Genomic DNA, 10,538 nt, shown 5'->3' on the forward strand with positions numbered 1-10,538 from the left:
TTTGCCGGGCCCGGGACCTACTTGAGATAAAGATTCATTAGTTGAAGCATAAACTTTAACCTGGACTCACCAATGGAAACAAGCGAAGACAAAACACCAGAGAAAGAGCTTTTCTTTTTTCTCACTTTATCTGGACATGTAGAAGCTTTAAGCTGGTTTTGTCTCCGCATATGAGCCTTGCAGCAGCTTTAGTTAACATTATATACAAGCTGCTTTCAAAGACAGGCAATGCTGTAAACCCAAGCCACATGGATAGCAATCATTACTCAGTGTCTAATATCCATAATCCGACTCTGAAATTGACAAAGCTAACCGCCGCCCATGTGACTTGCTTTTTGCTCTCGTTTCTGCTTCTCATGAACAGATAATCCCAAGTGATAAATGTCCAGAAGTTCATTTGGGGATTTTTGCTAAATTCATTAGCTTGCAGATGACACTCTTACGAGAAACATTAAGGAGACAAGATAGAAGCAGAAAGAATGATGATGCTACATGACAAGCACCCGAACTTGAAGATAACGATCTGAAACAAATTTACAAAATTCAGAAAGATACATAGAAATAACTGACAGATTGCAAGCATATAAACAAGTTTCACAGTAGTAACGAATCTTTAACAAATCTACATACACCACCGGTATACCTATTTGGCTATGAGAGGCAGCCCATAAATCAGCATTTTTCGCGAAACTAGGTAGGCGTAAATTTCAGCTTTTATCAATGCCTCTGGCAAGCAAATCAATGCTATACAAGAAGTCACGAAGTCCTCTGACAAAATGATGCTACGAAAATCAATCTTAAGGGAATTGTACAAGGCAGATCGATGGCCTTCATTACATACAATCTTTATGCTACAATCCTGAGGTGGGGATTCCTTGTTTTTGAAACCATTCGGGCATGTGGAATCTTTCATATAGCTCAGGTCTCACATCTTTCTGCAGGGAAAGATGCTTAAGGAGCGGAAGGAGGACATTGAGAAGCTGGTCAAACACATTAATCCCAATAGTCAGGGTGAGAAAATGGTCAAACATAATTCAATGAACTAATAAGGAATTTCAATAACGTGACATTGGTTAGTACCTGGTTATCATGTGGTTGCCCAGCAGAAAATGGAATGCATGGGATTCCATTCAATGGTTGCAACAAGAAACTGAAAGGGTTGTTGTCAACAATAACAGTACGACATAGATCCTTTGACAGGCAGGAGAGATCCTTGACATGCTCCCGGTACTCCCTGTTTAGTCACAGAATGAAGATATACCAAAATAAGCAATCTAATCTCAAGCAGGCTGGATATTTAAGAAGTCCATTTTCCAAATCATTGTACTTTTCACAGAGAAAAATTAATGTGTGATATTCAATTATTCACGTAACAATGGGTACATTCTAAACTGCAAGACAGATTTGAAACATGTATTATTGAAACTTGTATTATGGGCTTGAGCTTACATATCTGTGCATAAAAAAATTACTATGGAAAATTTGGTCCCACTAAAATTGAATAACTCTTCTTTACTTAGAATTAGAATTATTGCTCTAGTTTTTCCTAAGAATTCAATATGGGGATACAGCACGATAATCAAAAGTTAGAACAAACCCATAACAATATGTCAATATCCTTCTAACTTTTGTTGGGAACTAAAGACCTATTAGAGCGAGGCAGGAGCCTAACTCATGAAATCTTGTGTTCAACTGAGAAGAACCCATTAAACTTTCACTATCTCAACTATATCTTTTGCTCCATTTTTCACTACTCAGGGCATTAGAATTTCCAATAAGAAGTTAACGTTATGCAGGAACAGAAACTCTCAGAACCCTGAAGCAGTGCAGCTTTTATAGTGAAGGCATGAGCAACAACAACAGAAAGTACATCAATGTAATGGAAACAAACCAATGAAATGATTTTAAAAAAAAAAGGATTAAAGGAGAATATAAGAAGCAGAACTTACGTGCTAGTAGTTGATGGCCGATAAAGTCGAAGACTAAATAAATTTTCCCCATCTATTCTGTCAACAAGTGGTCTAGCATAGCCTGCAGACATCCAACAGCATCAATCAGATAATGGAAGGGTGAAAGAAGAGAAAAATTTTCACTTTTTTTTTTTCTGTATTGGTTAGGTAATAAGTGAAAGATCAACTAGAAAAAGATCAACTAATAAATGCAAAGCTCAATGTGTCAGGTAATGAGTAAACCTTCGAGACCAGCAGTAAATAGTATAAGATCTGCAAATTCGCTAAGCTGTTTCAAAAATTCACGCAACCCTGGACGCTCAAAAACTGTCACGTGGTTGATCTTAGGTTTTCCCTCACATTCCTTCAAACCCCAACACATTAAAATCAAAACAACTCATCTCGAAAACAGATTTGATAAGCAATTAATTACTATTAAATGTAATAGGACACCTTGTCGGAAGATAAGCACTCCATCTCAAACCACTTCAATCCAGCTCCTGTTGCTTGATTACGAAGCGTAACAGGCAGGCTAGATGTCTCATATGCACAAACTAAAGTTTCATCCAAATCAAGTACTACCTGTATAATGCAACCATTCAGGTTATATAATATAAAACAAAATACGAAACAAGAAGACTACTAGGGGATAAAAGATGTTTCACCAAGACCGGTTTTATAGCTTCAAATAATCAAAACAGCTTATCTAACTTCAACCGGCAAGATGTCATGATGTTCAACCTTCTTACAAAAGCTCTAAACACAAAAATGGGCTACGAGAGACAGTTTAAAGCTCATACCCACAATTTTTTTATTCATTCATTTTTTTTTTTTCAATTGAACTTGGATTTCCAACAATTGCTTCCATTTCCCATACCAACTAAATCCTGTTTCCGATTTTAATTCTATGTATTTCACTAAAACAATAAAGAATTCTATGCAGTTGTTTACCACTAGGTAGCTTCCTTCTGTCCTAGAAACACATCTTTTCAAAGAAGAAAAGAAAAAGAAAAAAAAATAGTAATAATAACACAAAGAAAAACACCTTTAATCGAAGAACACAAGCACGTAAACAAAGCGAAACATGGAACTAAAAGATGAAATTTTTAGTCTTCATTTTCGAGTACATTTCCATCCAAGCTAATTTAAGCTGCTACGAAGCTCAATTCAGTGCCAATTAACTTATTTCATGTTAAAGAAAAATATTATAATTTCAAAGAAACTTACAGAAAGAAATTTTAACGATAATATAATAATAATAATAGTCTAAGTCAACGTAAAACAAAATCCAATATTTTCTTTCGGAGGAAAAAATAACATACCGTAAGTTTTTGGAGACGCTCCTCGGAGACCACGTCATCACCGGAGTCCCTAACAGCGCCGATATCTACGGTAGCTGAGGAATCGGTCTCAGGCAGCTCAACGACCTGCAACGGCTTGAAAGCGTGAGTCGAAGCGGAAGCAGAGGAAGATAGAAGCGGATGGTGACCGAGAGCTCTTAGAATCTTGGCGAAGATCTGGAAGAAGAAAGCTAGCCAGTTCAATAGCGTTCGCCATACTTGTATGGACCGATGTGAGTACGCCACCTCGGCCTGAGTCAACTCAGCCATTAAATGAATTAATTTACTTGAATTAAAATTTTTGTAATGAGATAATTTAATTTTAATGTTTGATTGATTGAGATTTGACAATTGAGAATCTAATGTGTTCTTGTGTTCCCTGTTTGATAAGTTTTGGCTTTGCTTTTGCTTCTGTTTCGACAATATCTGATGCGGTATGTGCACTTTTATTTCAGGGTTGTGGTGGTGGTCGTGGCGTTGATTCGACCAAGTCATAAAGAGAAAGGATTAGAAATCCCACGCCCTCATGAGGTGAGTGGTATTTCATACTCTTTTGTTCTCTATGGTAAATTTGTCATTTTATACTTCGTATCGAGCAAATAATATATTACTTTGATTATTTTTTAATTACATCCTAAAATGAATTACTTTGATTTAGTTTTGATTTATCTCACATTTTGAATATTTTATACCACTTGTAGAAATTTATCGATTGAATCAACAATAATTCATATATTAATTTGATTTCATGAGTATTAATAAGTGTATGTATCATTTCTAAAAAAATAATGAGTGCTTTACGCTCTTTCATTTGTTAGATTATTTTTTATGCATTTATTGGTACACACACTATTTGACAGATACACGTAACAAGAATTTAATAAAAAAAAAGTGTGTATTTATAAGATATATAATATTTTTCTCGTCAATATTACTTAAAAGTATTTCGAACAAACTCATATATGATAAAATTAGAAAAGTTTGTCATCATGTATTGCCGTATTGGCCACAATTTTTATAATATGTTACAATTTCAAAGTTTTATTTTGTACTTTATATAATATTCTTACAATATATGTACAAAATAATCAACACATAATAATAAAATTAGACCAAAATTAATGAAAGAAATGTGAATAATTTTTGAATAAAAAAGGCTATCTTATTTGCCATCTTATTGTTCTCATGGGTCATCATCTATCATTCTTACAAATAACAAACGCCAAACTTCTTAATACAAAAACAAAAAAAATAATAAAAAAGAGAACAGATTATTCGTTTATCTGAGACCAAATATTACGATTGACGCCGGAATAAACAGAGCCTTGGACAAAAGATTGGGGGAGGCGCCAAATATGAAAGAGATTCGTCGTAGAGCAACGAGTATTCAATGGGGCGTTCTTTCACGCGCTAGAGGGGATCGTGGAGGTTGAAAGTGAGGAAAAATGGTAAGGCTCTCATTGGGTCTAATCAGCCAATGAGATGAGACAAGCTTGGGTTCTTTAAAGATTTTGTCGTCGATTGGTCATTATTGACGTACAGAAGGGGCGATTCGGTGAACTCGAGTATAGTGTACTACTTTGAACAACTCGGATTTGTCAGAGTCATCGATTCCTCTACGCGGCCACGCCAGATGGGGTCCATGTACACGTGCTATCGTCTCAGGCAATTGAACTGACGGTTGAAGAGAAAGAAATTGAAAAATTTGACGCACAAGAGAGCCTCATACCGGCTTCAAGAGTCCAGATATGTACAATTTATGCGTTTAATTATTGCATCTTTCTGTTAATCAATCAATGAATCCTTTACAAACCCTCGTCAGGTAGAGGACGGACAAAAAGTGAGCATTTTTTTTCAAAAAAAAATTAACAAACAGATATGCAGTGTGAGCAGAAAAAATGCAGTAACATATACAGAAAACCAAAACTGAAACTGGAAGAAGGCACTCTGTCATGCTCATGGGGAGGAATTATCCACCAAATTCGTAATTTGTCAAACAATTCGTGGTCAATTGGACTAGTATGGATGTTGAAGCCATGGGTGGTCTAATGCTTCCCTTGCAGTTGGGCGTCTTTGGGGATTGATTTCGAGCAAAGTTCTAACAAAGTCGATAAAAAATGCATCAGAGAATTGTAGGTGATGCTCCAATGACGATTCCTCGGGGATTATGTATTCAAGTTGATTAGTCTCCTGGAGATATTAAGAAAGATGTAAGTTCACAATATGTAATATACTTTACCTGTTAACTTTATGTCCTAGCACAATTGGATTAGTGAATCAGTTGCAGTATCTGAGCGAGCATGAAGTGAGTTAATTCCACTGAAAGCAAGAAATTTTGCATTCCTATATTTTGTTTTGATCAATCCCAAAGAGCCACAGTGCAGCATACTCTAGTGTCAGTCTTATCACCACGAGAGATATAAAGATATTTGCGAAACAAACCTCATTTATGTAGTAAAGATCATATTCTTTAGTGAAGTACTTGTATATTTCCTGCCCCTGCATCAGCATCTCCAGATCAATTGGACCCAGCATGCCAATAATTCGTGCAAGGATCATCACAACTGCATCATTTGGAAACAGAACCTGAAAGGACATAGATAATTACAATCAAAATTAATGATAGAAATTTCTTTCAAGGAGCAATCCCTTCAAACTAATGAAGCAAGCAATGTCAAATAAGACATACTTCCCCCGTCCACAGCTCTGCGAGGATACAGCCAAGAGACCACAAATCTATCTTTTGGTCATAAGGAAGGCCTATGATGACTTCAGGAGCTCGATAGGAACGGGATTGTACATATAGGCATAAGTTGTCAGTCTGAAAGCAACTGCTGCCAAGATCAATAATCTTTATCTCGCATCTTTGGTAACTCTTGATAAGAATATTTTCAGGCTTAAGATCACAGTGAATAATTCCCAAGCTATGTAAATATTCCAGTGCCTCCAAACATTGCCGAGTTATAACCTGCATGAAAAAGCAAAAACTAAGAAAGATACTGACAATGTTCATCTTGGCAGTGTAAGTTGCCAAAAACAAGTAGAAAAAGTGCCTAAAAGCTAAAACAAAATAAAATAAAATGACGAATAGCAAGACAATCAACAGTAGCAAAATTAATAGAAAAGTTGAACAAACCTGCAGCCTGCCAAGGGTAAAATAAGCTTCTCCACCAGATTCTTGATTGAACTTCTGAAATTCATAAAGATTTGCACGAAGGAGTTCACAAACAATGAACAGATGCTCCTGTAGAGTTTTTTGTAAAGAGAAAAGCAGGAGAATTAGCTATGCTAGAAAACTCCCATAGAGAACAGAAAGGCTACAAAATTACCAGATGATAAAAGTAGTCATAAAGACGCAAAATGTGGTGCTCATCAGCAGGATCATTCTTGTTCACGAGCTTAAGAAGTTTAATTTCGTCTAAACTCTGATCGAAGAAGTCTTTATCATTCTTGATGATCTTGAGGCAAACATCGACTCCCGTGTGAAGGTCTTGTGCTTGAAACACTTTACTGAAAGCAGCTGAACCTAGGTATTCCGTAACATAATATCTGCCTGCAATGACAGTATTTAGTATGATAGGCAGATCCTTGTTCTCTTCAAATCCAGTCCTGTAGATGGCATAATAAGTGAGTACACTGATTGCTACTTATTAACCTGCAATGAACCAGCTTCAAATCTCTATCAAGACCCAGTACTAACAGTAAAAATTTAGAATTGATTACAAGATCCCGCTAACAAGATAAACAGCCTAATACCCATACAATGCTCATTGTCCCTTCGAATTAAAATAGAATATCAGATAATTTATCAGTTCTACCAAAGGTGTACATATTTGCTGGTTTAACACCCTCATATATAGTACTAATTGACATGAAAACTATCAATAAATGAACCATTGTGCAATAATAACTGCAGCTGGTAGACTTTGCCCAACAAACCTGTTTTTCCTGTGTATGATTCTCAGATGGAATATTTCACATTCTTCCTCAAGATTGTCAAACATAAGAAGGTCAGGAGTAGCGACACCATGTTCCTCTGCATCTGCCTTACCCTCATGGAGTGCTCCATTAACTTCACCGTCTCTGGTGTCACTGTTATCGATTTCAGCTGGCATTAAATCTTTCTCAGCCCCCTTAAAATGCAAATCTGAGGAACCTTTAAACCCTTCAATCCAGTCAATGCTCGAACCCCTCTTAGAAGAAGAGTAACTTGAACTCTTTTCAGTTCCAGGATGGGGAGCTAAATCACAGTCAGTGGATGAATCCCCCACAACATTGTGTTGAAGATCAATTAAGTCAGCTTCTTTAGAGCTCAGATAGCCATAATCATTATTAATCTTTCCTTCTCCAGCACAACATTTGCAAAGGGGTTCCGAACAACCATAAGCAGCACAATCCTTGAGCTTCTCTTTGATGCCACCAGCTTCAGGCTGATTAGTCTTTTCAAAACGATAATAATCTGTTACTCCAACCTCTTTGTCATCATTCAATGGCACAATATGAAATAGACATGGCTTATCCAAGTAATCAGTACTTGCCTCTGAATGTAATCCTTCCGATTGATCATACACAGCCAGTGGATTTTCAAATAGCCTATCAGCCTCTGAAGTCATGATGAACTTGTCCTCACTTGGACAGCCAAAAAAGTCAGAACCACCATAGGAGGGAGTCATGAAGTAGCCTTCATCTTTCTCATCATGCCAATAGAAGTCATTTTGCAGATCATAATCACGTGCCGTATCAAATTGAGATAAGCTCTCTGATGAAGCTTCAGAATTTCCATGGGATGTTGATCTGAGTCCATACGGGTTTGTGAATTCTGTGATAGTGATAAAAGCATCAGAATGACCCCCTATGCAATTATAATTTCTAACAATTCTATTGAGAACTTTTACTGTATACAATTGGATTGCATTAATTCTTGATGTAAGCATTCCATTTCATCCAATAAAACAACATAATTCATGATCGTAATAATTAAGCAATTAGAAACATAGCAAAATTAAAGTTGATCAAGAACAACAAGATAGAAATCTGTGCCTGCTAGTTCGTTCAATGACAATGGGCAAATTTCTTGGGGGTGCTATAATTTAAAAAAAATATATATATATATATATTAAACAAATAAGAAAAATCAAGCTATAAACTAATTAACCTGAAGAACAAAGGTCACTAGTGGAAGAAGCCAAGCTGACAAACTCATCATCATCAGAAGAAGACGCCGAACTTGATCTTGATGATCTGTCAGCACCACCTTCATCAACCTCCGGTTGCCTGAGACTCGCCGGAATCTTCACCGGCGGCAGGACAGGGAACAAGAACTTCTCGTAATCAAAAGAACCCAAGTCGCGTATTTTTTCCATCATGTCTTCCTTAAGAGCAGACTCGGCTTCTTTGAATCCATTCTTTCTCAAGAACTCTATCACTGTCTCCACGTCAGAGCTCGACACTTCTGCCATGCATGAACACGAGAAGCAAAATTCAAAAGGCAGGGACCAACATGCGAACTGCGTAAAGTATCAACTCTAAAAGTGGAAATAAATATAGAACCTTTCAGTGTTTGTGTTTGCGTTTGCATGCCTCTTAATTTGTTTCTGTGCGTCCCTTGTTTTGCTCCGAGTTTGTGAGACTGAAGCTAAGGCAGTGTTGTTTGCATCTTACCAACTTTGAAAAGTGGTGGGTTTTCGGAGGTTTAGGTCGGGTGGGGCCACATACACGTGGGAGGCCTACCGAACGTACACGTGGTAGACGACGGTGATAAAGATAGGGGTTTTATGGACTTTGTCGTTTTTGGTGGGAAGTCAAGGACGAAGGAGGTCGTTTTGAGGGACCATCAGAGCATTAACATGAAGGTCCCTCAAGTTTTACATTTCTCACAAAAGAATGGACATCACGTCACTTTCCCAATTTTGTGCAAAGTAGGACCCTCCCTCGAGGGGGTAGCAAACTAGCAATTCGGGTTCTTTTAATCATGCGACACCGAGTAACCTAGAAATACAAATCAATATGATACTTGAGTAAATTTATGCGGGAGGGGGTACATGCAAGTTCTTAGTGCTAGTAAAAGATTGATTTTCTATCTTACTTATACCTATGGTGTAGTCTATAGTATAGTTGTTAGAAATTTAAAATTTTTATAATTTTATTTGCGGATACAACGATTTTGATTGATAAATAAATTACTGTTGCAAGTAAAAAATAAAATAAAAATAATTAACAAAATAAAATTTAAAGAACTGAACACTTTAAATTTTTAAAGTCCATCTACCATTTTGCTAGAATGAAAAAGTAATTAACAAAGCAAAAATAAAACAACTAGGTCGCTTTGATTTTATTTCACAAAATATTAAATTATATTTTCATCTTAAATATAGAGTTTGTATATCAGGCATGCATGACTAAATCAATATTTTTATACCTAATTTTAATGTTTCAATTAAAAATTTTAATTTTTTTTAGAAAACCCCCTCTAGCTTTATAGAACCTCCATCCTTGATATGATTAATAAATAAAAGACATACAAATTTAATAATTATATTTACGTCGAGACGATGAGTCTTGCGATAAATTATCATCTTTACTACATCAATAAAACGGTTAAATGACCTATAATATGTTAAATTTAATAATAATAAAAAATAAAAGTATATAAATAGTGTTTTTAATCATATCACTGCCGGTTGAAGACCCAGTTGGTACAAATAAAGAACTATGCTCTTATATGTGAAAAAGTAAAAAATTAGAGACTCAAATGTTATTATCATCTCTGGGGACATTTCATTCTCTTTTCTTTAATTTCTTCCACTTTCCACATTCGAGAATGCGTTTCTCATTTGCTTTTGCAATTTTATTTATACCATTTTCTGGCATTCAATTTTACCTGGGCATCTGCTTGATGTGGACAAAAGTTTCGTCCAGTAACCATAGGCTGCTATGTATTATTCTCTTTTAATTTTAAATGCTTAAAATGATCAAAATCACCAGAAAAGGATTACAAAATTTTCATTTTTGAAAATAAGATCAATTAATAATTAATTTATCACAAAACGAGTGATGACACACTTTGAGTTTTGAAACTCCAATTGTCATGTTGAAGGAAAAAAAAAAAAAAAAAAAAAGTTAAAACACTTTTAAATTCTTTAAATTGACTTGACAAAATCAAAATCATGATTACGGGCAATTAAAGCAATACTTAAAAATTAAAAGCAATAGGGAGATCCATATAATTTGAGAAAAAGACAAAAGCTTC

At 35.7% G+C, this 10,538-nt stretch overlaps 2 protein-coding genes across 4 annotated transcripts; both read right to left on the minus strand.

The window, feature by feature from the left end:
* Nucleotides 1-467: 467 nt before the first annotated feature.
* LOC102628931 (uncharacterized) lies at nt 468-3,803 on the minus strand. 2 transcript variants are annotated; one of them, XR_003066497.2, is made up of 7 exons: nt 3,272-3,803; nt 2,403-2,531; nt 2,193-2,313; nt 1,950-2,031; nt 1,081-1,234; nt 644-980; nt 468-523 (listed from the first exon to the last, which is right to left on the minus strand). XR_003066497.2 is itself a non-coding variant. In XM_006486250.4 (6 exons), exons 1-6 carry the CDS (start codon nt 3,782-3,784, stop codon nt 852-854), a joined length of 1,128 nt encoding a protein of 375 aa, XP_006486313.3. In that variant the 5' UTR covers nt 3,785-3,803; the 3' UTR covers nt 468-851. The 2 variants fall into 2 exon arrangements, 1 of the variants encoding a protein (XP_006486313.3); XM_006486250.4 differs by having other exon boundaries at nt 468-980.
* A 1,235-nt stretch (nt 3,804-5,038) lies between these two features.
* Nucleotides 5,039-8,964, minus strand: LOC102628658 (uncharacterized). 2 transcript variants are annotated; one of them, XM_015532724.3, is made up of 8 exons: nt 8,840-8,963; nt 8,445-8,741; nt 7,229-8,108; nt 6,619-6,898; nt 6,426-6,533; nt 5,979-6,257; nt 5,732-5,875; nt 5,039-5,479 (listed from the first exon to the last, which is right to left on the minus strand). In XM_015532724.3, exons 1-8 carry the CDS (start codon nt 8,865-8,867, stop codon nt 5,306-5,308), a joined length of 2,190 nt encoding a protein of 729 aa, XP_015388210.1. In that variant the 5' UTR covers nt 8,868-8,963; the 3' UTR covers nt 5,039-5,305. The 2 variants fall into 2 exon arrangements, with proteins under 2 accessions (XP_015388210.1, XP_024956881.1); XM_025101113.2 differs by having other exon boundaries at nt 5,431-5,579; nt 8,840-8,964.
* Nucleotides 8,965-10,538: the final 1,574 nt, after the last annotated feature.

Source organism: Citrus sinensis, chromosome 4, assembly GCF_022201045.2.
Source record: "Citrus sinensis cultivar Valencia sweet orange chromosome 4, DVS_A1.0, whole genome shotgun sequence".
NCBI lineage: Eukaryota > Viridiplantae > Streptophyta > Magnoliopsida > Sapindales > Rutaceae > Citrus > Citrus sinensis.

Bases quoted from the DNA above. Each gene is read 5' to 3' on its own strand.
- LOC102628931 (XM_006486250.4), bottom strand. From the start codon at position 3,784: ATGACTTGGTCGAATCAACGCCACGACCACCACCACAACCCTGAAATA. The intron at 2,314-2,402 runs GTGTCCTATTAC...TGGGGTTTGAAG, and splicing joins AGTGCTTATCTTCCGACAAG to GAATGTGAGGGAAAACCTAA. The intron at 981-1,080 runs GTACTAACCAAT...GTGTTTGACCAG, and splicing joins GGCAACCACATGATAACCAG to CTTCTCAATGTCCTCCTTCC.
- LOC102628658 (XM_015532724.3), bottom strand. From the start codon at position 8,867: ATGCAAACGCAAACACAAACACTGAAAG. The intron at 6,899-7,228 runs GTTTGTTGGGCA...TGCCATCTACAG, and splicing joins ATCATACACAGGAAAAACAG to GACTGGATTTGAAGAGAACA. The intron at 6,258-6,425 runs GTTTGTTCAACT...TTTTTCATGCAG, and splicing joins TTACCCTTGGCAGGCTGCAG to GTTATAACTCGGCAATGTTT.